The sequence below is a fragment of the Panicum virgatum genome, chromosome 6K, assembly GCF_016808335.1.
Source record: "Panicum virgatum strain AP13 chromosome 6K, P.virgatum_v5, whole genome shotgun sequence".
Lineage (NCBI taxonomy): Eukaryota > Viridiplantae > Streptophyta > Magnoliopsida > Poales > Poaceae > Panicum > Panicum virgatum.
In genome coordinates, this window is record NC_053141.1 from 3,444,108 (window position 1) to 3,471,449 (window position 27,342).

At 48.3% G+C, this 27,342-nt stretch overlaps 1 protein-coding gene and 1 pseudogene across 1 annotated transcript; both read left to right on the forward strand.

Annotated features, from left to right (window-relative positions):
* Positions 1-2,052: 2,052 nt before the first annotated feature.
* LOC120711278 (glyceraldehyde-3-phosphate dehydrogenase 1, cytosolic) lies at positions 2,053-5,761 on the forward strand. Its single transcript, XM_039996745.1, has 11 exons — positions 2,053-2,305; positions 2,450-2,473; positions 2,584-2,684; positions 3,061-3,176; positions 3,268-3,367; positions 3,882-4,028; positions 4,122-4,182; positions 4,289-4,386; positions 4,814-4,956; positions 5,128-5,211; positions 5,342-5,761. The coding sequence occupies exons 1-11, from the start codon at positions 2,302-2,304 to the stop codon at positions 5,475-5,477; spliced, it is 1,014 nt and encodes a 337-aa protein (XP_039852679.1). The 5' UTR covers positions 2,053-2,301; the 3' UTR covers positions 5,478-5,761.
* Positions 5,762-9,040: 3,279 nt separating this feature from the next.
* LOC120711279 lies at positions 9,041-17,110 on the forward strand (annotated as a pseudogene).
* Positions 17,111-27,342: the final 10,232 nt, after the last annotated feature.

Genomic DNA, 27,342 nt, shown 5'->3' on the forward strand with positions numbered 1-27,342 from the left:
CACAAGAAAAAGGAGACCGAGCAGCGAGCGCACAACACAACGTGGCGCCGGGCTGGTCGCCGCCGGCGGGATTCGGAACCCGCGGCCGCGGCGGTCTTGTGGCCTTTGGTTTCCGGAACCTGACACGAGCCCTGACGCGGACGTGTTCCAACCTCAGGGTCGGCCGCGGTGACCAGGTGGGCGCGGGTGAGGAGAAAATCACTGCTCTGGCCTCGGCCTGCCCCGCCGGGGACTCGGTCACCTGCCCCGCCGGGGACTAGTGACCGAAGCATATAGAAGCAGGGGAGGAAGAATGTGTCGAGCATATTCGCCGTGGCAGCCTCGGGATTATCCGCCAGCCGGGGACCCCACGGCGGCGAGGCACGGGACGCCAGGCGCGGCGGGGTCCGCCGCGGCCACCTGGGCCATGTTTGGTTGTGGCCTGAAAATATTTTGATGAGAGAGAAATGATGTTTTGACCACTAATTAGGGGTATTAAATAAAGTCTAATTACAAAATTACCTCCACAACTATGGTACTGTAGCAGTTGCTCTATCAAATGAGGCCTTTGACCGCACGATTGGAGGATAATTGAGCGCGGTTACTGTAGCATTACTGTAGCCAATCATGATGAAACTTGACTCATTAGATTCGTCTCGAAAAGTTACACTCATCCCTAAAAAATTTTTGTAAATAGACTTTATTTAGTACTTTATGCGGACGTTCGTCTTTTTGTGCAAGCTTGATGGGACATCTAAGCAAAAAGGCGCTGGCGTCGCTGCTGTCACGTGGACTGTCACCGATCCAGTCCCCGAATCCCGAAAGTGCCCTCGACAGATGGCAACGGGCAAGGGGAGACAGAGGACACGTGTGCTCTGACACAAAAGATTGTTTGTTAAAGGTCATGTTTGGATTAAACGTGAAAATGTTTTGACGAGAGAGAAACGATGTTTTGACTATTAATTAGAGGTATTAAATAAAGTCTAATTACAAAATTATCTCCACAACTATGGTACTGTAGCAGTTGCTCTAGTTAATGCTGCATTTGACCGCATGATTAGAGGATGATTGAGCACGGTTACTGTAGCATCACTGTAGCCAATAATGATGAAACTTGGCTCATTAGATTCGTCTCGAAAATTTACACTCATTTCTACAAATTTTTTGTAAATAGACTTTATTTAATACTCCATGCAAACATTCGTCTTTTTGTGCAATCTTAATTTGATGGGTAACCAAACATGGCGCGGAAAAAAAGCAAACCAAAGCATCTACACGCTCGCCGATTCGATGCCGTCGTCCTTCGCCGTCCGGGCAAGCCGAACACTTCCCGTGCGCCGACGGACCACACTGTTCCCCGCCGCTTTCCGTCCGCCACGTCCCGATCTCCAACTCCAACCACAACCGGCCATGGCCGTGTGTCGTGCACACCTCAGAGCAAATTCCAATCTTTTTCTTTTCTCTTTCTCACCATATAAAAAAATTCTATTTTTCAATTTCAATATATATGGAAAAAGTACTATACCAGATTGATTTTTTCTTCTTTCTATATAGAAAAGGAGATGTGATGTCTCCATTTTTTATTGGAGATTGAAGTGAAATTATTAGGGATTGAGAAAAAAAAAGGAAAAAGAAGATGAAAAATCAATTTGCCGGAGTAGGTTTTTTCAAAATCAATTCCTTATATTGAGAAAAAAGAAAAAAGAAAAAAAAGAAGATCAATTTGTTGGAGTTACTCTCACGCCGGCTCAAGCAGAGCCACCACTATTCCGTTTCTTTTCTTTTCCTTCAAGAAAAATAATAAAAAAACTTCCACTAGTTGGGTTTCTTTACCGGCATTATTGTTCCCCAAGAAAGAAAGAAAGGCGAGACATGCCTTTCCACATCTTCTTGCGCCACAAGCCACACGCGGGCAGCGCGGCGCGCCTACCCCGGATTCCCCGTCCCCACCAATGACACGTGGGCCTCTTCTACACCCGGGCCCACACGTCATCGGGACAGCTCACCCCCGCCCACGCCTTCCGGAGAAAGGCCGGCCCGGCCAGGTCACCCCCGCACCTGGTTCCAGAATTATTTTGCGCCCATTTGTTTAGAACCAGGCCACTTTCCAAGTTGCATTTCGCTTTCTCCTTTCATTATTGAATTATGAATTAAATTTACAATTATAAATTTGCCTTTCGTCGCCTCGCCTCGCTCTTGGCTTTATAAAGGGCGGCCACATAAACCCCTCCTCCCCACCTCACCCCATCCGCCGCTTCTAGACAGTTCCCCTCGCGGCATCTCCCATCCCCCGTCTCGTCGATCTCGCAGCACTCCTTCGCCATGGGTAATTCCTCTCTCCCGCGCCGGATCTCCCCGCCTAGCGGCTCCTCCCTTCCGCTCCATTCACGATCTGGCCGAGACGGTTTTTGCTGACTTGTTTGCTTTTGCTTTTTGCTTTTCGTTCCGCTGGCTGGATTTGGGGATGCAGGCAAGATTAAGATCGGAATCAACGGTGAGTTTGTGCCCCGTGCTTGTAGTTCGTGCTCGTTTGGTCTGGGTGTGGTTGCATCTGGACTGATCTGATTGGGTTTTTCGCGCGTCCGCGTCTGTGATTGGGCTCAGGTTTCGGAAGGATCGGCAGGCTCGTGGCCCGGGTCGCCCTCCAGAGCGAGGATGTCGAGCTCGTCGCCGTCAACGACCCCTTCATCACCACCGACTACATGGTAAGCGCCTCGATCTGTGAGTTTTGCTCGTTGCGGACATGCCGTGTGTAGATCTGCTGGTTTATGGGGGGTTTTGGGGTGGGTTTAGCGCCGATTCGTGAGCTAGCGTGCTTCAAGTGGTTAATCGTTGCTTCCAGAGTTACTAGGATTTCACGGATCTGCGGGGATTTGCTGGTATTGTCGCTTAATTATAAGATCTTATTATCCTTTCAGTGGGTATGTGTACATCTTGGTATCTAGTGCTCCTCTTTGTGCTTAGTTCTGTGTACGCACAGCTTGAGATTACTGCTTCGCTCTGTGTTTAGTCTTGCTAGGGTACTGAATTGTCAATTTTTTGTGCTGTGCTCATGATTTATGCACAAACTGTCTTGTGTAGACCTACATGTTCAAGTACGACACCGTGCACGGCCACTGGAAGCACAGTGACATCACTCTCAAGGACTCCAAAACCCTTCTCTTCGGTGAGAAGCCGGTCACCGTCTTTGGCATCAGGTAGCCCCTGTTACTGCTTCATTCAGTCAGAGATGGATTAAGCTTTCTGTTCAAGCTGTGAGCTGATGTTTGGGTTTTTGGAATTTGTAAGGAACCCCGAGGAGATTCCATGGGGTGAGGCTGGTGCTGACTATGTCGTGGAGTCCACCGGTGTCTTCACTGACAATGAGAAGGCTGCGGCTCACTTGAAGGTATAAGTTTGCAGTTCGTTTGTGTATTATGTTTATGTTCTCTCTAGTTTCTGAATGTATGCATTTAGGGGAATTCATTCATATGCTTGCAGGGATGACAAATTAGATGGCCAACTTAGTTGGGCTTAACAAAATGGTGTCTTAATTTTTAGGAGTAATTTTTCATATTTCTTAACTTGCAATATGTCTGGCCTGTGCTTAATGGTAGCTTCTTGGTTCCCAATTGAGTTGTTCATTTGCTTCTGACATGCTGTAGTATCATTTGGAATTTACTCTTGTTTAGTCATACCGGTTTGTATAATGTCTATTAGTTTTTGCTGTTTTAAGCATAGATGCTGGGAGACCGAAACAAGGTAGTTTAGTGTCATGATTAGGAAAATACATACATGTATGTAGTTTATACTCAAGAAATTATTTTTGAACTGTGTGATTTCCCCCTTCTACATAAGTTCTAATGCTTTCTCTAAGTTCCAATTGCCTGTTTCTGATAGCTGCATTTTCCTTCGTATAATAGGGTGGTGCCAAGAAGGTTATTATCTCTGCTCCAAGCAAAGATGCCCCTATGTTTGTTGTTGGTGTCAATGAGGACAAGTACACCTCAGATATTAACATTGTCTCCAATGCTAGCTGCACCACAAATTGCCTTGCTCCCCTCGCTAAGGTGTGTTGTCGCATCTTTGAGCTTTTATTAGTTGTTCCTGCTCTTCTGATGCGGATTGGTTATTAATTAATGATGTCTATTTTCATAAACCAGGTCATCAATGACAACTTTGGTATCATTGAGGGTCTGATGACGACTGTTCATGCCATTACTGGTGAGTTTTTTTTTTTGCTGTTGACCAATCTTTTGTACTGTACTAGCATTGTTGGGAAGGTACTTGTAGTTGGCTGTAAAATGACAGCATCATACTTCCATGTCAGCCACCCAGAAGACTGTTGATGGGCCATCAGCCAAGGACTGGAGAGGTGGCAGGGCTGCCAGCTTCAACATCATTCCCAGCAGCACTGGTGCTGCCAAGGTATATGATAAACTCGCAATGTTGTATGCTGTGAGCTAATATTTCCTTGCTTTTTTCTGTAGTAACTTGTTAGGAAAAAAACTGATCTGACCTACTGGTTTGGCTGACAATTAGTGGTAGAAATGTGATAACTTGCTTTACTGTGTTTTGTGGTTTACTTAGTTCTGTGAATTAATTTATATACTGTGGTCCATTCTGAGCTGAAGTAACATAGCTAAATGAGCATGCACATACATTGGTATCCAGGTGTTGAAATGACTGCTGTACAAGTGCTAACTGATACCATGATATGCAACCAATACTCTTTTTATTTAAATGGTTTGGTTACTCCACCTCATTATACTGCTTGATGTGATAGTATCTATTACATATTCTAGTAAATTTGATTGAAATTCCAAATGCTGACTTTTCTATTAATGTGTTGCAGGCTGTTGGCAAGGTTCTTCCTGAATTGAATGGCAAGCTCACTGGTATGTCCTTCCGTGTCCCCACTGTGGATGTCTCGGTTGTTGACCTCACCGTTAGAATTGAGAAGGCTGCTTCCTATGAGGACATTAAGAAGGCTATCAAGTGAGTAGTTTCTCGTTTATTTTTAAATTAACCTCTGTGAATGTCTTAAAATTTCTTGTGTTGGCATGATACATTTGCTATGTTTGATGTGGACCGAGGTTTCTTGGTTCATGTTTCATTTATTGGTTGGGATCACAAAACATCATTGATTTTATTGCTTTGGTTTTGCAGGGCTGCATCTGAGGGTCCTCTCAAGGGTATCATGGGTTACACAGAGGAGGATTTGGTCTCCACTGACTTCACCGGTGACAGCAGGTATTGAATTGTGTTTTGGATCCTCTTAGGAATCAGTGGATTATTGTTACACTTCCTAGTGCACCCTGCTTCAAGGAAGTCTGGTGATTCTCTGCTGTATTTCAATTATCATTTCATTGTTTCCACTCAGGTCGAGCATCTTTGATGCCAAGGCTGGAATTGCTCTGAACGAGCACTTCGTCAAGCTCGTCTCCTGGTACGACAATGAGTGGGGCTACAGCAACCGTGTCGTCGACCTGATCCGCCACATGTTCAAGACCCAGTAGAGCGTTTCGGCTTGATGGTGCCCATTGTCTTTCTGGTCGCCGACCGGCCTACTGCTTGTCTATGCAGAGAATAAATGTGAATGGTGCCCTTCGGACGCCAGGATTCATGCTAAGTTGGGACATGTGTTACCTTTTGTTTTTGCTATCTCCACCTTCCTGTAACGAAGTTGCTAATATGGACCTGAGTTTAGTTTTTGCTTGTGAAGAATATAAACAGGGGGTTGTAATTTTGCTGTGTCGGTCGGTTTGTTGAATAGATGAGCTTTTTGTGTTTGGCGATGACAGTCTCGTGCTTGGTTCCTGCTCCCAGAGTTTTATGCCCTCGTGCTTGGTTCCTGCTCCCAGAGTTTTCTGCCCTCTTATGCATTCATCATGATCCATTCTTTTAGATTGGGAGTTGCATAGTCTTTGCATGCCTGGTTGGCTTTGGGGGATTGCTGGCTGGAAAAGCATTAAAGCAACCCGGGATGGCTGTTTCATTCCTTCGGGGTCCTGCTGGTTGTTTTAGTTGGAAGAATGAGATGAGATGCCTCCTTTACTTGGTTTCGCTTTGTTCAGCGTCAGTTGGCGCTGTGGTTCGATTCCAACAGGCTCATTTTGATGGTTGCTGGAAAGCACCGTCACTTTTGGCTTCGGGGTGTGTCCAGAGCTATGTTGTTAGAGCAGGAGGTGCTCCTTGCCTCGTTCCTTCTCATGGGTTTCGCTTCGAGTGGCTGCGTGATTCTGATTCCAACCCAGGCTGACGTTGATCATCGGGAAGTGCGTTGTTGCTTCGTTCTAGCCAAGTGTGGTGCTCGAACTGTTGGCTCGAGATGTTCAATGCCTCGTTCGTATCGCCGGCATGTGGGATGTGTCTAAAGGTATAGAGGAGAAAAGCCACTGGAACTGTTACATCCTGGTTGATCATGATACGTAGATTCGTATGGCCGAGATGATGGCTGGCGGAGCTAATCAGGCTTGTGAGTTGTGACCACTCCCAGTCTCCCAGCGTCGGCCCTTTGACACAGCGTGAGGCCAGGGGCGCCCGGCGTTTGACGACGTCACCTCTTCGTGCAGCGGGGGGTCGCTCTGGCCGGTGATCGGACCAACTGACAGGTCTGCCATCACATCTGCGGCTGCGCGGCAGCTTCTGGCAAAAGATCAAACGTGATCTCAGAATGGCATATGCGCATTGAATTAATATATATATATATATATATTTTAAAAAAATTGGCTTCAGCCTCGGCGGATTCGCAGGAAACGAATCCCTCCATTGCATGCATCCTCGTGGCACCATGGCGATTTAGCCCAGAGCTAATCGGGCGAGGTTCTGTTCAGCGATGAAGCGCGAGGTCTCCCGCGTCGTCGGCCGGCGAACACTCGCCACCGAGCCCGCCGCTGCATCGCGCTGCCACCATCTGGCCTCCAGCACGGCGACGCCGAGCTCCCCGTGCGCTGCCAGACTACTGAGGACGACGACAGCCGCCGAGCCCCTGCCCGTGAGAATCTCGCCCGATCAGGACCGCAAGTGGCGGATCCGACGGCTGGCGGGGACCCAAGGGGTGGACGGTATCTCAAACACCGTCCTCCCCCGGTCGGGATTTGGAGCGCGGCGCGGCGCGGCGACCAAGTCCGGCACAGGAGATCGGCAAGGCACGAGGTCGCTCGAGTGTTTGGCTAATACCTTCTCAAAGCGGGCAGCGTCGTGAGGCCGCTGGCTGTCGTCGTCCCGCGCGCCGCCGGACGCGTCGCTTCATCAGACATTCAGACGCCGCGCACCCTTGATGTGGACGCAGCGGCCGATGCGAGATGTTGGCTTTCCGCGACGCGGTCGACGGCGGAGGTCCGGCCGTCCCCTGGATGCGCGGCCACCGCGCTGCTGCCTCCACCCGTCGTCCGGAGACACACGCGCGAGACGGGAGATCCGCGAGGCGGAGCTTCAGCTAGCCGCTGGCAGCGAGCTAGAAGCGCCGCCGTGCCAGACCCGCCGACGCTGCCACTCTTCGCCATCCGCTGCGGCGGTGTGCCGTCGGCTCGTTCCGTCCGACGAGAAGCTCGAGCCCGACCGCCGCCGCCGCGCCGTCCGGCCTCCCCGCATGGCCCACCTAGCTCCTGCGCCTGCCAAAATGGCCCGCGGATGACGATCCAGTCCCTGCGCCTGCGAACCGAGTCCGATCCAGACCGCACGTGGCCAATCCAACGGCAGGCAGGGACCCGGGGGGCGGACGGTGTTTCAAATACCGTCCACCCCACACCCCAGGTCGCGGCTTGATTTACCGTCCGCCCCTGGTCGTGGCCGCGACGCCGCCTCCGCTGCATGCCGCGGCTCGCCGGAGCACCGCCGCGCCGGCCTGACCTTCTGGGACAACCTCCAGCGTCCTGTAGCGCTTCGCCGCGACCGCGAGTGACGGGAGCCTCCGGGTTGGCGTGGTCTCCAGCAGCTCCCTGCTCGCCGGGCGCGCGACACGACGTCCTCGAACAATGAAGCGGCGAGGTCTCCCACGTCATCGGCCGGACGCTCGCGCCGTCTCGGTACGGCGGCGTTGCGTCGAGGTCGACTGGGTTCGCAGTTCGCACACAGCAGGGACATTCGTGGCACCGTTGCTCGTCCGCCTGTTCGGCTGTTCGCCATCGGCTGCAGCGGCCTGCCCTCGACCCGTTCCTCCGTCCGACTGAGAAGCTCAAGCCTGAGCACCGCCGCCGCGCCGTCGTCGAGGTCGTCGTCGATCGTCGGACATTTGGCGTCGAGCCTGAGCACCGCCACGGCGCCGCCACGCCGTTCGACGGTCTCCCCGCGTGGCAACCATCCAGCTCCCGCGGCTGCCGAAAGACCAAGGACGACGACCGAGTCCCTGGGCGTGGCGAACCTTTCCCCCTATCTGGACCACACGTTCTCGATCAAACGGCTGGATGAGACCCAAGGGGTGGACGGTATTTCAAATTCCGTCCACCCCCGGTCGTCGTCTCGCTTGCCGTCCACCCCTGGTCGTGGCCGCGATGCCGCCTCCGCGGCATGCCATGGCTCGCCGGAGCGCCGCCGCACCGATCAGCCAGTCTATGACGAATTCCAGCGTCCTGTCGCGCCTCGCCGCCACCGCCATCGACGAGAGCCTCCAGCTGTGGCTTGGCCGGCGTGGCCACCGCTTGTCCGCCACACCAGCAGCCGCGTGCTTGCCGGGCGCGACAACAGGACGTCGTCGCCGCTGACCCGGTTCTTCCGGCGGGTCTCCACCGGCCTCGACTTGGAGGATTAGTTCTTGCAGTGCAGGCAGCTGGAGAGATGAGCGTCGGCAGGTGATGAAGGTCCTGGATGGATGCCATCGGACTTCCGTGCCGCGGCGTTGCAAACTTGCCCAGAGCTAACCGGACGAGTTCTCTCGCGCTGTCGACCGGCGGATACTAGCCACCGAGCTCGAGCACCGCCGCCGCCGCCTCGTCCGATCCAGACCGCACGTGACCGATCCGACGGCTGGCAGAGACCCAGGGGTGGACGGTACTTGAAATACCGTCCACCCCCGGTCGGCGTTACCGTCCGCCCCAGGTCGTGGCTGCATGCCGTGGCTCGCCGGAGCGCCGCCGCGCCGGCCAGCCAGGCCAGGACCCCGTCGGCGTCTCCTTTACCGAACGTCCCCCCCTGGCCGTGGCAGCGACGCCGCTGTGACTTCACAGGCTGTGACTTCGATGCGTACTGGGTTGGCCAAGGGAGCAGGAGTACAACTTGGAAGCTCTGTACGGTTACCTGTCCTGATGCAACAAGAATCACGGACGAGGTGGCCAAGCAGAACTGCAATGGCACCGGATGTTGCTCCATCGAGTTCAGTACTTATCTCAGCGCCATCCAGTTGAAGTTTGTCCTCAACAGTAGCCGCGAGCTCACTACCCCTAGCGCACTGTGGGACAGCATCAAGGTAACCTACGCCTCTGCGAGCATCTCGTGGAGAATTATGGATCAACCGACATGTGCCAGCGCCTTGGGTGACAATAGGACAGCATATGCCTGTGTAAGTAGAAATAGCAAGTGCTACGACGACAGTCATTTCACATCATACCCTGCTGGTTATCAGTGTGGTTGTGAAGATGGGTACAGTGGCAACCCATACATACCCAATGGATGTTCGCTGCTTGATGATAAAGGTACTTCTTTCCATGCTGTTTAATCATTTATTTGTGCAAGTTCAGATAATCTTTTTTTTTTGAGGGAAACACCAGGGGGGACGAATAGTCCCCACCTGAATTAACTTCCATAGATGCCGGCTAGCCGGAGGATGAAAGTGTGGAGTTACAAGGCATTGAGCCAAAGCAGGTTGTAAGCCTGCTGGAGATAATCTTATTGCAATTAATAGAAAACATATATGAATTTCTTTTGTCAAAAAACAGGATATAATTCGATTGCTGCACAAAAGGTGAACTGCCTTCGATCATGTGGTAACATCGCTGTTCCCTACCCTTTTGGCCTGGAAGAAGGCTGTTCAGCAAGGAAGGAATTTCAGCTCAAATGCACAAATGGGACATCTCCCAGTCTCCAGTTTGATGACGGGCATCAGGTGACGTATATCAATGTCAGTGAGGGGCTTATGGGCATCAAGTACACTCCACAGCAGATGTTTAGAGTGGATGCACAGAAGGAATCTGGCATGTATATCGGTTCCTTGGTATCATCCTCTGTGCAATGGGTTTTTGCCAATCTGACCTGTCAGGAGGCACTGCAAAACTCCTCGGGATATGGATGTGTTGACCACCATAGTACATGTTTGGATGTCACTTCAGCAGATGGTAATGTTGGTTATCGATGCGAATGTATGCCGGGCTTTTGTGGGAATCCATATATACCGTATGGCTGTCAAGGTTCTCTCTCTGTCTCTCTGCTTATACATTATTTATCCAAATCATTCTGGTTTGACAGTCATCGCACTTTGGAAAATACTCATAACTAGACAGCAGGTTTCCTTTCCAATAAGAGCTTTTGATCCTGGGAAATTTATGCTATGAGTCATAATTTTTCTGATATTTCAAATTTAGAACATTCTTTGGAAACTTATGCTGCATGAATCAGTCCACTCGAAAAAATGAATAACCCTCCTGAAGAGAATATACTCAGCACTGAGTCTTGCATGTCTGATCTCTGATACTATTAGGCATTTAGACTGTCCGGAGAGCAGAATCCTTCTCTGTATTTTGACTTTCCATACTTCACTGAATAGCAATGCCTAAACACATCGCTTGTTTCTGTTACCCATCACTAACCGTAATAAGAGTATAAGACAGTGGAATGGATAGTAAAGCTGTCGTTCAATATTTACATGCCACTTATGTTTTTTGCTACTACATGGTGCTCTTCTCGTTGTGCAACAGTATTTTTTCTCACTAACAATCAGGATTTGGGTCTGCACTTTAGTGAAAACTCTGACAAAAACTGAAAGTCACTCTGGATTACTGGCGAGAACAAATCTTTCTATAAAATTGTGCCTGCATAAAGATTCAATTGGCCCCCACCCCAAATGTGGGATACTTGATGTCTTTCTTTGTTTTTTTACAGCAAGAAAAAAAAGATTAAGTCATGCTTTTTTTTTCACATCCACATATGGTTCTAGGAATCTGTTCCAAGTTCACGTGGAGTAAAAAAAAAAAACACCCTCTTCAATTAACATGGAGATTTCTAGTCATCCGAAGAAAGCCTGAATTCTCAACAGTTGGTATCATCTTCATTTTGTTAATTTCTATACCATTAAAGTATGCTGCTGCTGCTGCTGCAGATATTGATGAGTGCGCTGAAGTTCACAGTTGCGATGGAATCTGCCTTAATGTTATAGGATCATATATGTGCACCCCTTGTCCGCATAAAACAGTGTATGATACTCGAGAAAGGCGTTGCACACCCATCAACAAATCTAATAACTTTTTGATCGGTAGGTCGTCTCACTTACTACCTGAATTATTTGCTCGATCATCTCCTCGACCCCATGTCCCCATCCCTATCTGATTCTGCGACCTTGCTGCAGGTGTTAGCGTTGCCGCAGTCGTGCTAGTAGTGATCTTGTTTTGCGCCTACCTGTTCCACCAGAAGAGGAGCCTCGCCGCTGCGAAGAAGAGGTTTTTCAAGCAGCACGGGGGCCTCTTGCTGTTAGAGGAGATGAAGTCAAAACAGGGGCTGTCCTTCACATTGTTCACCAAAGCAGAGCTCGAAGAGGCGACCGGTAATTTCGACGAGCGGAATGTGCTCGGCAAGGGAGGGAATGGCACTGTCTACAAGGGAACTCTAAAGGACAGCAGATCAGTCGCGATCAAGAAGTGCAAGCTGATGAGCGAGAGGCAGGAGAAGGAATTCGGGAAGGAGATGCTCATCCTGTCCCAGATCAACCACAGGAACGTCGTCAAGCTCTACTGCTGCTGCCTCGAGGTGGAGGTCCCGATGCTCGTCTACGAGTTCATCCCCAACGGCACCCTGCACCAGCTCATCCATGGCCGGCAGCACCACCCCCACGGCGAGCCACGCGTCTCCTTCGCGACGCGCCTGAAGATCGGGCAGGAGGCCGCCGAAGAACTCTCTTACCTGCACTCCTCGGCCTCGCCGCCGATCATCCACGGCGACGTGAAATCGGCCAACATCCTCATCGACGACAGCTACACCGTCAAGGTCTCGGACTTCGGAGCCTCGACGTTGGCTCCGACGGACGAGGCCCAGTTCGTCACGTTCGTCCAGGGGACCTACGGCTACCTCGACCCGGAGTACATGCAGACCTCGAAGCTGACGAGCAAGAGCGACGTTTACAGCTTCGGTGTCGTCCTGCTCGAGCTGCTTACCTGCAGGAAGGCGACGAACCTTCAGTCATCGATGAGGAGAAAAATCTGTCAGCACATTTCCTCCTGGCCGTGAGTGAGAACAGGCTTGGAGAGATACTGAACGAACAGATAAAAGGAGAAGAGAGCATCGAGCTGATCGAGCAGGTGGCGGAGCTAGCGAAGCGATGCCTGGAGATGGCTAGCGAGAAGAGGCCATCCATGAGGGAGGTTGCAGACGAGCTTGGCAGGTTCAGGAACCTGTCGCAGCATCCCTGGGGGCAGGAAACTTGTGACGAGGAGCTCAGGGCCTTGTTTGTTGGATCACCCAACGCTTGCTTTGAAATCGAGCTTAGTAATGCCTATGTCAGCATGAATGATTCAGCATACTTAGGAGTTCAGTCGCCACGGTAAAATTTCTATTTCTATATGTTATTTGCGCACCGCTCCTGGCCATTCTAGAGTGTCCACGATAGCAGAAATGATGTGCTCCGCACAATGTCCATCCAACGGCCCGTGGTGCCACTCTCTCCCCCTCTTCCCCAGCCATTGGCTGGAACCTTCTCGCGTCTTCCCTGTGAGCTTCCCCCGCCGGCGCTCCGGATCTTCCATGGCAAAGGTGCTGATGGCGGCGGCGATAGCTGCTCCCCCCGCCGCCCGACCATCCCCACTTCCGCTTCCACCGTGGGCTCTTTCTTCGGCGCCCCCTTTTCCCCTGCCCGCCCTGCTAGGCTAGTGTTCCCCGCCAGCGCGCCGGTCCTGGCTACGACCGGCGCCCAACCGCTCCCGATCTCCTCCTCCCTCCTCGTGATTCCGTGGCCTAACGCCTTGGCCACACCCGCTTCCACGCCACTTCGGCCGCCGCCCTGCCGCAGCAGTTCACTGTCGTACGCGCAAACCCGGCCTCGGCCCCGGCCCCGACCCCTCTCCTCTTCTCGAGTCGGAGCTCGAGGCGGCGGCAGCAAACCCAGAGCCAAAGCCGGATCCCGCCGTCGGGAAGCGCAGGGAGGTCAACCTGGCGCTGGCGATGGGGGGATAAGGAGAAGTGGGAGGTCATAGAGGATGGGGGCGATGGCAAGGGAAAAGAGGTCAAGGGGAAGGCTGAGAGAGGTCTGAGGAGGACAGCAGTACGAAGGTGTAGATGGGGATGCAGCCTGCAGGTCGGCGACATGCCCCTAACGCTGCAGCGTCGAGCCGCCAGGCTCGCCGAGGCCATCACCGCCGTGCCGCGCCTCGACGGGGAAACGGACCAATCCATCCGTCCAAGCCCAATCGACGGTGAGGCAGCCACCATCCACCAATGGGGCCCTGAGCGACGTGTCCGAGGAGCAGCTGCAGCAGGAGGCGAAGAGCGGCCACCGTGCCAGCCGCTTCCGAGTCTGCGCGGAGGTCCACGTCCTCTGCTGCGCTGGTTCCACTCCTCTTCCTCACTCGATTGTGGTCCTCCCCCGTGCTCCCAATGCGACACGATCGGTCCGCGGCTGAGCTCTTCGGCGCTTCTGCAGCCGGCTTCATTGCTAGCGACGCCAGCAACGAGCAGGTGCCCACCCCGGCAGAGACTAAGCCGCTGGACGGCTGGAGGTCGTGTTGTTCCAGGTAGCAGTTGCTACTCTCCTTGTGCGCCTCTAGCCTTGCCTTCCCTCCCCCTCCCATGTATCGCGTTCTTTTGATTTTCATGGCAGATTGTCTGAGTAATATCCTACTATCATGTGCTCTGCCCATACCAGCCCACCTCTGCACGTTTGGGCGGGCGTCGTCTGGAACATGCCAATTCTGTTGTGGGCTTATGCGTAGATACCTCTGAGGAAGATGGCTGCCTCTTACAGGTTCACTTCTTACTTCTCAGACTCACAAAAAGATATAATAGTCACTTCTAGGATTTAGAATACAGATTGTTCTGTCTCATTCAGTAATATAAACACAATTAGAAGTGCATGTCGTATGATTATCTAGAACTATTAAGCCTTCCAATTAGTTAAGGGCTACCATGCTTCACTGATTTTTGGTTGCTTCTGTTTCTTCAGAAACCATGTGAGCCTTTCATTTTACATTTCACAAATATATATGAATGTGTATGAAATCAAAAGATGATCTGTTTACCATTTTTTAAGTCCAACCATCCTTTTGGATAGACCAACATACGTCAAAGATGCACCTAATAATTCCCATGTATCTGAGTGTGAACCATGGCATGCCCTTGGATCTATGTGGACTTTAAGCTGAAAGCTGCTTAATTGGAAAGGTGTCCTTGGACCATGCCTTCCTGCTTCTCATGTTTATGTTGTTTACTTAAACCGTCTTGAAATTCTTTTGTTTCAGGTAGCCCATTTTTTTGCATGTTTCTATAACCAATTGCTGCAATATTATGTATGTAATAAAGACCTTTGAGATGTGAAGCATATTGTTTTAGCTTGCCAGGTGTAATCTTTCCTGCTTGAATTTCAACAGAAGTGCTCCAAATGCTAATTACTAAAGTAGCCTCTCCTAAACCAATCCAACAACTGATAAAACATTATAATACTAGATCTGTTGATTGTTATGGAGTCCAGTAATATAGTGGATATATTAACACCTCCATAAGAAAGTTTACTATTTGGCACATTATTATCCTGCTAGGCTGCTACTCGATAAATATTTCCACAATTTTGGTTTGGGATGAGACAGAGAAATATCTGGGAGGCTTATCACATCTGGTCCTTCACATGCCTTCTATGTGAAGGACTTATATTTGCCTAGAAATAAAATTGTTTAATTTTTCACCCTTCCACATCAGGGACCTCACCTGAGGCTATTCTTGGCCATCATCTGCGTTTAACCTGGATGGAACTATGAATGAATTGGGCTATAATTATATGTCTCTGTTTCAAATATAATGTTAATACATTCTTTCTATTAATTGGACAGGGAGGAAACTGCGAGTTCCATTGAGGGTATATTATTAGTGGGCATACCTTACTAAAGCTTGTCTCATTCTTTGAGCTAGACAGACGTTTGGTACAAAGAAGGTATACCATTTGAACTTAGTTGCATGTAAACTTATGCCTTGGATTTTATCAAGGTGTGACCATGGCATCTTTTTCAGCCTAATGTATTTTTTTTATCACTTTTCTGCATACATCATTGTTGTAGTTTATTGCAAAATGTTTACTCTAATTCACCAAATGCTGCTCTAGATATCCACATACTTTTACCATTACACTACCAGTTCCATGAGAACAATGATGTTGGAGCAGTTCGTTTTAGATATCTTCCTATTGAGTACATTATCTTGGATATTTGGTCTCGCATTGAATTTTGCTGTCACCAACCAAACATCCATTATTCTGAATTATGCTATGTTCCATGTACAAATTCCTTTCACTGACCTTGAAGCTTGAAATACAAAATATCTCATTAGTGCCTTAGTTTCAATTCCCGCTTGACTGGACTATTTGATTTAGAATAAACATTTAAGAAGTATTACGGAAGTGAAATACCTTGATGCCATTTTTGTGCAGACTATTTTCCAATGAATTCAAGGTCAGATGGAGTACTCCAATGACCTATATCGTCATGCATCTTATTTATTAGGACACTAAGCACCTGACATATTTTGATAGTCAGGTAGGGAACCAACTTATCAGTGCATAAAACAACCTTGCCATGAAGAATCAAAGAACAGCAAGAACTATGAATTTCTAATATGTCTTTGTAAGATTGTAGCTGTGGCCATCAACACTGAAGGTATTGTTAGAGTTCACTTCTTTCTCAAGTTTCATAGTGTGTGGTAGTGTATTCAGAACATTTCGAGCTTCTACCATCTTATCCTAATCATTTGATGTACAATATATGTCATGCCTTAAGCAATTGACCACTTCTCTTGAAAAAATAATCTGGCAGTGGACGCTGTAGCATTAAGTTCCTCATCTAATCATTATAAGGTTTCAGAGAAATTCCATCAATATAAGGTTTCCCTGCATTTTATTTATGTTTCTCCTATATGTTGTGACCTCTATCATGCTTGCTTCTGAAATACCGTATGTTTCTTCAACCAATAGCAGTAGCAGCAAATGTTTATTGGTGGTAACTTTTAACTAAAATTTAACATTCCTACAACAATAGATTCGTAACATTCAATCTGAATTCCTTATCTGCTTCCTGGTAATTTTTCCATAGATCAATGGTCTTGCGCGATACAGATCGAATTGTTGTGCGTGTAACCTAACATCATCTAGATTTGTTATCTTTTGCATTTCAATTTTTGTTAGATACATTTCCTTGCCAGAGTACTTTTGGCCAACTCCTCTTCGCAAATGTTTTGTTTTGGTCGATCCTTCCCCCCATCTATTTTTATTCTTTGGACCTATGTTCGTATCTTTGTTCCGTACCCTTCAATATTCTAGGAATGATCCTGTTCTTCGTACTTGATTACAAACTAATACTAAATATATCATCTCGAGTGACTAACCTTTTACCTCTTCTTTCTTCTTATTTTCTGGCTTCCGCCGTTTCTTCCAGAAGAGGTCCCAATTGGTCATTAAGTGCTACGCCAATGTCGCCGGCGACAACCAAATCTAGCATCCATTTCTTATACACACACTTATTACACGCAAAAGCTATTAAACTTCGCTTAACTCATAAAAAACAACACGAGGGCGCGCCAAGGCGCGCGCAAAGTACTAGTCATTTTTTATTGTGTCCGTTACCTGGGTTATGTAACGAAACATATTACTACTAAAAGATTGTAATATTTCTTCACGCCATTTGTAATATTCAGCTTATAAGCCTTGTTTAGTTCTTGGACTTGGCTAACGTACGGCCGGCCGTAATTTTGGCCAGTTGTACGGCCGCCCTTAATTAGGAAAGCTAATCAATATGACTAGCACATTTTTCTATTATGGTAAATTTGCTTTTTTATATTTTTTCTTCCCGCATCCTTTCTCCAATGCTACCAGCAGCCCAGACAAAAAAAAAAAACATCATTCAATTCACTGCTAGCAAATTCGTTCTTTCTCCCAAGCAGTTTAGAAAATCTTCAGGTATGTGGTTTATGCAAATAATAAGCAGCAACATCAAGGATCATAGAACAACAAATATCAGGCAACAGACAGATTGTCAGGCACTTCATTAGGCACAGCATCAGCTCCTCAGGGAAATAAAAGAACATAAAAATATCATGCAATATCATACATCTCAGAACATAATTTTCAGACCTAGAAAGTTACGTGATAATTTGAATACAATTTTCATTGCTGCATATGTGAATCAAAATTGCAAAATGTACTCAATATGTGCTCCCAACTGCTAAATATATTTGCTTTTAATTACTCAAAATGCCTTCCGATTTGCATTCTTGTTCAATACTTTGGTGACCTGCAAAATATAATGGAACAAAACACAAAAATCAGAGAGGATATGCAACTATGTAAATAACAGAGGTCAAAAAGACATTTCCAAATTAGTAGGCTGCAAAATTATTGCTGGTAGTTGTATGTTAACTATTTATTACTGAAGGCAACCAATAAAAAGATGAATTGTGACATACTCAAACAAAGTTGCTTAATGAAGTGTACTCTTATGCCTAAACAGAACAATATTATTGCTTATTGGAAACAATAGAACTAGCAAAAAATTATTGCTACAGGATAGATATTAGCAGCTGCAGCAAACACTAGCAAAGCGACATGTTAAAATGACATGAACAAAAGCACATTGACCTAAAAATTCACCTCGTTGCCCTCCATCCCCATATGTACTGTTGTAGACCTGATTAAATGCAAAAAAAATTGATTAGTGATTTCGATGCTGGTTAACAAGAAATCTGAAAAAAGAAAATGCATAATTACCTAACCAAGAAACACTAATCTTCCTGTCTTGAAACACATTATTTGTTCCTAATGATATATATCAAGAAAGCGTAATTGTGAGGTAATTATTTCTTCCTTTTCACCTGCATGCTTCCACCTAATGGTTCCATTTTCACCAATCTAATAATTTGTTTTTATGGGTTAGAGAGACATAATGGTTTGAGTGCACTTGGAGTAGCAAGCGAGCTCATATGCATTGGTGAAGGATCTTTTTATGTTTGTGTTAAGTAGATCAAGTCTTGTTAGATTAATTCAATAGTTTTCAACTGAGTTCATTGTAACTTGCTACTGGAATATCTATGAATATTTCTACTCATTAAAATTACTGCATATCAGCAGCAATGTATTTGTTTTATGTGCCATATGTTGTTCCTGTAATATTATTGGAAGAATAATGATATGTTGCCGGTCATTACCTTGATCAATGGAACTTGGTATGGACTGAATACCTTATGGATGCAATTTGAATTACCTATGGATCCAACAATATTATGTTGCTATTAGCTGGTAACATTTATTCTTTTATTAGCTTTATGTATTTTCTTGGCGGTTGGCAGCCAAGGAAACGTTGAGGCCTGCCAAATAAATAATTTTCCTTGGCTGTCAATGACCGCCAATGAAAGATGTATTCTTGGCTGTTGATGAGTGATGACCGCCAAAGAAAGTTGTATTCTTGGCTGTCGACGACCGCCAAGGAAAGTTGTATCCTTGGCGGTTGTAATAATTCCTTGGCGCAGTTGCAATTTGAACGCTACCCTACCTTACTTGGCGGTCAAATCGTCAAGCGAATTTTGCTTGGCGGCCGGCCGCCAAGGATCATTTTCTTGGCGGTTTTTGGCCGCCAAGGCAATTCTGGTTTAGTGTAATGACTGGCCCATCATGCACACAAAAAGGAGATGAGTTACCCGCGTCAGTCGTCGCTCGAATGCGGGTGGGCTGCCCGAGCCCAGCTCGATCCTTGAGACAAATGAATCTATTCACCACAAAGAGGCTCCATCACTTTGGCACCAAGCAGAAAGAGAGGAGGAATATTAAATTTGCACTTTACAGTGTGTGGAGTCAGATGGATGGTGAGGACACAGAATCTTCTATCTCTCCACAAGCACACACTAGATATCGTCACCTTCATAATTCCGAAAGAATCTTGCAGGTTAGGTCCAGAACATGGTTGGAAATAGCCCGTTATAGTCTCGCTATAACCCGCTAATAGCTTTTTAGGAGATCTACCGCTACGCTATACAACATTTGTCCGCTATATCCGCTAAAGGAGGTTTTATGAGATTTAGCCATGCTAAATGTCCGCTAAATAGGTTTTTGTGAGACTTAGCAGCGCTAAATGTCAGTTGGGTACTGTTGGGTAGTTAAGAGACGTGTTAGACTCAAATTTTAGGTGTTAGACCGACAATACTTATAATTTGTATGAGATTATTTATTATTTTATCATTCCGCTAAATGATTTAGCTTTCGCTATAGCCCGCTATAGTTTCGCTATAGCTATTCTATAGCTTTTAGAGAAGGTTACCGCTAAACTTCATAGCCCGCTATTTCCAACCTTGGTCCAGAAACATAGTACCTAGCTACATCCCCACCTCTCTCTCTCTCTCTCGGGTGAGTTAATTAGATTAGGAGCGAATGCTATAGCCAAAATTTGATGTTTTCACCCAAACCCACACCACCAACTCTGCAGTAGAACACTTTGGGTGAATCTGTTGGCTTTGTCACATAAAAAAAAACCAAGACTTGTGGGCCATGTTGCTAAAGATCCAGGTGAGTCAGGCCCGAGCAGCTTTCGATGGAAGAAGCATACAGTGATTATTGATTAGCTGATGTGGTGTTGGTGAATCAGGATTGACTTGCCTTGGTTGGTTTTCAAAATTGAAGTGCTGTTTTGTAGACTGTATACTGTTACATACGAATATGTGCCAAAACATCATTACTCGTATCTCCGAAGCTTATGGCTCCGGTTGAAGGGTTTTGGCGTATGGGCTTGGGTTGCTGGGCCTCTGGTCTTTATGGCCCACAAAGTCCATACACTTTCTCTCTTTATGGCCATATAACACATCTATACAGAAAAAAATAATAACTGAAAAAATTATTCACACAAATCTATTCCCTTGATGATAATCATTTCCCACAAAACCCTTATACTACCATATACTACTTATGTACACAAACCATACATTAGAAGAAGTTTTCAGTGGTATACAATTAATTTTAACCGTTGTAGCTTTTTATACTAGTCTTTTTAGCCTAGTATAATAATATGTCATAAATAATCTCAATTTTTTTTATCTCTCAACCATTGCAATGGTCTTTTTCATATGTATTCTCTCCCAACATTCTGCCAACATTGGCATGCAAAAAAACAGCATATGCATAATTTTATTCATGAAACATGATGTTCATCGTGATGGTTATCCTCAGAACATATGCATAGGAGTAGGACTCTAAATTATCCTCGCAAAACAAAGCATTGCTTCTCTGATGGTTATATACCACTACTAACCGAACACACATGGCACAAAATTTACATTATTCATGTCTTCAGGTTATATATAACACAATAAATTTTATTGCAATATTTCCATCAATCATAATATTAAAATGTTGGGCGATGCAGCTGGGCTGCGCGCCCCCGCTCCCGCCGGTGCCGGAGAACAACGTGTGAAGGATTTAGTTTTTAAGAAAAAAATGTTGTTAAATGTTGAATGTGTTCTTTTAAAATGCTGAGATAGTTTGTAAAAAATATTGAATGTAGTAATTTTTCTAAAATGTTGCAATGTGTGTTTTCAGAAGTTATATAGGAATCCCCCCCCCCCCCCCCCCACCTTCAGACGTTTTCTGGCTGATCCATTTAAAGGTGCTCATACTTATTCCATTCAAGTTTCTGGCGTATTCAAATGATGATTGTGTCAAGTTGGGTGTGGGCGTGTGGCAATGGTACGCAGTGTGACTTATCTGCTAGGAAATGGTAGTGCTTGCATCTTTGTTTGAAACTGATAACATCATCGTAATGCTTGCATCTTTGTATATCATCGGAGTTTTTTTTTCATATATCCAAGACCTGATGTACATGTTTATTTAATAACATTATTATGGCAGAACGTTAGGGGTTTGATTTTCAATTTAATCTCAAGTGATGAATTATTAGCAATTTGATGATTAATACTGGCTGATGACTGGGTAACACACTACCCAAAAGAACAAGGGAAGACCCAACCCATCCTACTCGATCTCAAAACCAAACACATGCTGCTAACACTTTCAATTTGTCTGCAACTTGAATCGGTGATCGTTGAAAACACAAATAGATCCTATTCGATTGTTCAGACTCAAGAGATATATCTTAATATTCCTTGATGGCCTTTTCTGGCTGAAGAGGATGTTCAGATTACACGTCAAACTTTACTCAGGTACACAATCATCAGGGCACAAAATAGAAACACAGCCGTCCAGGTCGAGCAGCGAAGGAAATATTAAATCTTACAGATTCTTGAATCACATGCAACCAATATTTACATCATTCACTGATGCGCCCCTAACTATCTATATTTACCACCGCTAAGACTAATAACCTCTGCATGAAAGACCTTTTTTCTTCAAAGCTGAACGGTTCTCTACCTCTGCTCAGCTATTCACCAACATCAACATGTACAGAAATAGCAGGGTGCTGCAGCTGCCTGCAAACTGACACTCATTATCCAAAAATGTGTTTCGCCCATTCTGGCATCCTACCTATAACCTAATCGGCAGGTCATCAATCAACAGTGTCATTGCCTAGGATGCAGTGCAGTGCAGTGCAGTACAGGGCAGACTTTAGATAGAGAGCATCTGGTAGATCGCCATTATTACCCAGTGTTCACTGTTACAGTGCCAGACAGGGAAACATTCTGATCCATTTCTGTATGCTTCTTCATGATGAGGGCGTAGAGAAGCTCATTCCAGGTATCCGGGACACTAGGCAGGCACCAGTGGGTGTTCCAGTCCCTCGTTGGAAGCTGAAAGCTTGAACTGGCAATGTCAAATTTAGACAGATTCAACAAACAATGCAGCATGAAAAATTGGCAACCAATTCAAGCTTGGACAAGCTAGCTTACCAAATCAACCCAAGTCCTAGAGACGCTCTAGCGGATTCGCGACCACCCCCAAATCCAGCAGGCAATGGAACTAAGGAAGGAGGGGGGCAACTGCCCATGGAGGAAAAAAGGAAGAAGCAGCAAGCAGCAAATCAAGGCACCTGGGGAGATCACAGCGCGTCGGCTGCCAGCGCCACTTGGTGTAGGATGCGTCGGGGCGGCCGTTCTCGGAGCAGCGGAAGCCGACGTCGAGGAAGGGGCAGTCCCTGGAGTCGTAGAGCGGGTAGCCGCTGCCCGCCCGCACCCACTCCCCGTCGAACAGGTCGCACTCCTCCTCATTGGCCGCCGCCGTCACCTTCCTTCTCGTTTGAGCCGCTGCCGCCGCCGCGGCCTCGGCCGCGATGGAGACCCCGCCGGCCCAGAGCCTCCAGGGCGCGGCGGCCGTGCAGCGGAGCGAGAAGGCGCCGAGCAGCAGCAGCAGCAGCGCGGCGGCCGCCACGGCCAACGCGGCGACCCCCGCCAGGCCGGCCTTCTCGAGCATGCCCTTGGCCGCCTGCCACGCCAGGCGCTTGACCGGCGAGCCCAGCACCATTGCCGCCGCTGGAGACGGGATGCATCTGGTGCTTCGGGACCGGGTGTCGCCCGCTTCGACCCGCCGCGCCGCGCAGGCACCACCACCACCACCACCACCTGTAGGGTTAGTGCGTGCCGCGTGCGCTGCGTGACGTGCGGGTGGCGTGGAAGTTGTTGCTTGAGGGAGATGGGCGCGGGGCGTATTTATGCGATGGCGATCGGGGTGGGGAAAGCGAGTCTGTTTCTGCCTATAGAAAACTTTGTCTCCTTGGTTATGGCTGCCTGCCTGGCTCTCAATCAATCTATAAATGCAAGTCCGACTAGATCATCGTTTGGTGAAAGTACCTTCTTAGAGCATCTCTAAGAGTTTAGGCAAATGAAACTAGCTAAATTCTCATTTACCTAGTAATTTGGCTAAAATTGTCTCTCTATTTTGTTGTGCCCTCCAACAGCTTAGCTATCCATTTATTCAACTCTCCAACACTGCCACATGGGTCCCACACGACATTCCTCTCCCTTTCATCTCCGCCCACCATCTCCATGGCCGGCCCCTCCCTCCTTTCCTCCTGCAGCCCGCCGGTGGCAAGGACACCCGGCGGCAGGGCAGGGCGGCGCGGCGGCTAGCGCAGCCGGACGGAGCCGGCGCGCGCGGAGGCGCGATGCGGGGGAGCCGCATGGGCAGTGGCGGCGGGCAGCTGCTTGGCGGTGGCAGCGGCGCTCGAAACGAGCGCAGAAACTCGCGGGCATCAGAACCTAGAGTTCGATTTGAACTAGTGGACGAAGAAAATGGTGGTCGAAGGGGTGAAATCGACAACGGGCGGATCTCGAGGGCCATGGATGGCCGGCGGCCTGGGAATCCTTGATTCCTGGCCGTACGGCAGTCGGAGCTCAGGTCCGAGGGGCTGGGAAGGAAGCTAGGGAAATGAGAGAGCTTCGGGTGTGAGGAATTTGGAGATGGTGCCGGTGGAGCTTGCGGTCGGTGAATCTCGGAACGGGCGAGCATGGAGGAGCGGCTGCTGCCGGAGATTGCGGCCAGCGAGCAAGGAGGCGCGGTGGCCGGCGGAGCTCGTGGCCCGCGAGGAGGTGGAGCGTGGCGGCCGGCGAGCCTGGGTAGCGCAGCGGCGGTGGCGCGGTCACCTGCAGGCAAGCAGGTGGCGCAAGAGAGGGGCCGGGAGAGAGGGCGGGACCACGCGACAGGAGGGATGGTGACTGGCGAGCATCGGCAAAGTTGCCTACCGGCTTTTCCGGGATGCAGAAGGAGAAAACGATTCCACGAGTTTAGCTACTCTGTTGGAAACGAGTTTTTAGCACTCTTACTTTTTTTACCTATTCATGATGATTTACATAGTCTGTTGGAGATGCTCGCTATTAGTGTGCGGGATTTGAGCTCTATAAACAGGGGGCACCAAGCAGTTTGAGAGGCCATGAATCCGGCAGTGCTGGCCTTGCAAGGCCAAAGTAGGAGAGTGATCAAGCAATGCTAGTCTTCATCATGAGGTACTCCTAATCGGTGCCCCCCCCCCCCCCCCCCCCGCCTCCTTTCTCTAGTACTAGTAGTTGCGCTGCTCGATTGTTTGCGGTTCGTGTCTTGTGGTGGCATCATTGTCAGTTTGCAGGCGGGGCGGGTCGTGGGAAGCCACAAACCCACTAATCTCGTCGCTAACTAATCTTGCGAGCTCGTGGCTGACCACCAACTCTAACCACGCGGACAGCATGAGTTCGTGGCATCTACTAAGGACCCGCAAAGCCCGCATGCATTTCTGCCTGCTTGTTAAGTTGCTAGAAGCCTAGAACCATGCAAGTACGACTTGCGCTCCCTACAGCTATCACTATCTTTCCCGGCGATTTCAGCGTCAACATGAATATGTTCGAAAACATTTGGTATTCATGTTGACAAATTGCAAAAATTCGAACTGGTCGCTGCAAAATTCGAAAACATGGTATTCCTGTTCACCCATTTGGCCCTTGCGCTCTTCGAGTAGGCTTGCTAGTGTTGTGGTTGAAATATGTTCTATATAGGGTGAGTTTTGATTCGAAATGTGTCTGTATGGATCAAAATATGTTGTATTAGTCAATGAGGCGGGACGATATAAATGCAGGTTAGGACATGTCAAAATGGATACTTTGTGCAAAATAGTATAATTTTATATAAATATGAGTCCCAGAGTGCATATCTGGTGTTACCGGCCCTTAGGGTGTTACCGTGTTACAAACTTTAATTATGACTTAATTTGTGCATAAAAAACTTATCCAAAAATATGGATGGATAGAGTACACAAGCATCTACCATGATGTAAAGTTTGAGCATGAATAAAAATTTATGCAAGAAGAAACAAAAAAAGAGAAACTTGCACATGAATAGTGCGAGTTACGGATTATCCATGAACAGTGTTAAACCCACAACTATTCAATTGCAAATTTCTCTTTCTTATTTCTTTTTGCATAAATATTTATTCATGCTCAAACTTTGCATGGTGGTAGATGCTTGTGTGCTCTATCTATCCATCCATATTTTTTATTAAATTTTTTATGCATAAATTAAATTGTAATTAAAGTTGGTAACACGGTAACACCCTAAGGGCCGGTAACAACAAAGGTGTTCTCATGGGTCCCCCTTTCATCCTGGTCAAGAAAAATCGAGGACCAAATCAAAAAAACTGAGAACCGGAGCCGAACCGAACCGGAATCGAGAATTTCGGTTCCATTTTGGTTCTTAGTTCTCAGAAACTGAAGTACTCGGTTCGATTTTGGTTCCTAAGCAGGTTAACCGAAGAACTGACCACATCATACATTTAATCCAAGAAGGCATGAACCTAGCCGAAGGCCCAACCAAAACCCTAATATCACAACCTGTCCAGGCGCCCACCCCACCCCCAGCCCCAGTCCCACTTGGCGGCGACCCACATCCCCAAGCAGCGAGGCGGCGAGGCCCCGAGCCCCCGATGCCCGGACGCGGCGGCATCCCCGCCCCGCCAGCTGCCCTCCACTGCCAGTGCCTGCTCCGATCCGCCACACCCAGTGCCCGCCCGGCCGGCCGCCAGCACCCTGTGCCAGCGGCTTAGCGCTCTCTTCTGCCACCGTTCACCGCCGCCAGTGCATGAGGCACGAAGCTGCCAGCCCCCGCCCCCGCGCACGGATTTACTCATCGATGGCCACATTTTCGTCTTGTCACCGCGCCGGCCACTACTCCCGTTCTCCTCCACACAACGGCTACATCATCAAGGGCTTCCTGCAATGTAAGTGGTAGTGTTTGTGCTCTATAGTTTGTTTGCTCATCTAGGACCTTTCCATGGCTATTTAGGTTAGATCTTATTGTGTGACAGCACTTAATTGCATTTTTTTTCAGATGTCTCAGGAGGATTTGCAGCAAGAGATAAGTAATTGGGTATCAGAATACACCGGGCCTAATGGGGAAATGCTAGAAGATGACAACATTGAAGGTGCTGATAGAGAGAACGAGAAGGAGAAGGAGGAGGGAAAGGAGAAGGAGGTCATTAATCTAGAAGGTGAAGAGGGCTTTCAAATGTAGACCCGGTACTAAAGTGGCATCAAGGCAACTTTAGTACCGGACCAAAGCATGACCGGTACTAACAGCTAGGGACGAATGAGCCATTTTCTAGTAGTGTGATATCTCCGGTGCTTGTCAAGATTTGGGTCGTAGATCTCCAAATGGACAGCCAGCAGGGGTTCTCAACGGCTGACGGTGGCGACCATCAAAGGCGGTGGCGTTGTGTTCTTGCAGTGAGGCTTGCCGGCAAGGGGCTAAACGGCACTAGCAGCATCGATTTTTGATACGAAGAGAATGGGAGGGGGGCAAGGCGAAGCTCACCATGGGGTCCTCGTCGAAAAAGGAGCGGTGCAGCAGGTTGGCGACTACTAGTGGTGGTCCTGAACAAGAAATGGGCTCCAGTGAGCAGTTGCTTGCGAAGGAAGAGAGAAAAGGGTGTGATGCGCTCGCTACCTTGCGGTGATCCTCCAAGGCTACCCCTTGTGGGTGGCAGGGAAGAGGCGGAGCAGCAAGCATTGAGTAGCGGTTGGGAACTCGAGCAGTGGTGGCACTAAGGTTTGGGTGTCGGCACGATGTCAATGGAGGAGCACGGGGAGGCGGCGTCACCTTAAATAGGTCGCAAGGTGGACATTGATGGGCGCGAGCAGGGCCACAAGGCGGTGACAGAGTCCGAACCGAGCTCAAGCCCGAGTCTGAACCGGACCCAAGGTTAGGGACGGGTCCGACACGGGCCCCTATGCAGTATGGAGTGAAAAGGGGAAAAGTTGCCACTGGGCTGGAAAGGAAATAGGCCTATGGCTGGATTTTCTTTTTTGAGAAACACAGTACAGACGCAGATGCTCACAAACACGCACGCACACTCATTCCTATGAATACACGCATGTAGCCCTACCCCTATTTGCACCTCCGAGAGACTGGGCCGGCAAATTCTCGAGATTGACGAAGTCACCGTAGGCGCTTCGCTGTCGACGGGAACGTCACCTACCACTGAAAGCTCAAACGCCGTTAAATCCTAGAAAATTCGCTCCCACGGGGAGTCGAACCCAGGACCTCAAGTGCTGTCGGTGTTTACCGCCAAGCCTGCTCTGGGATACCCTTAGCAGTAG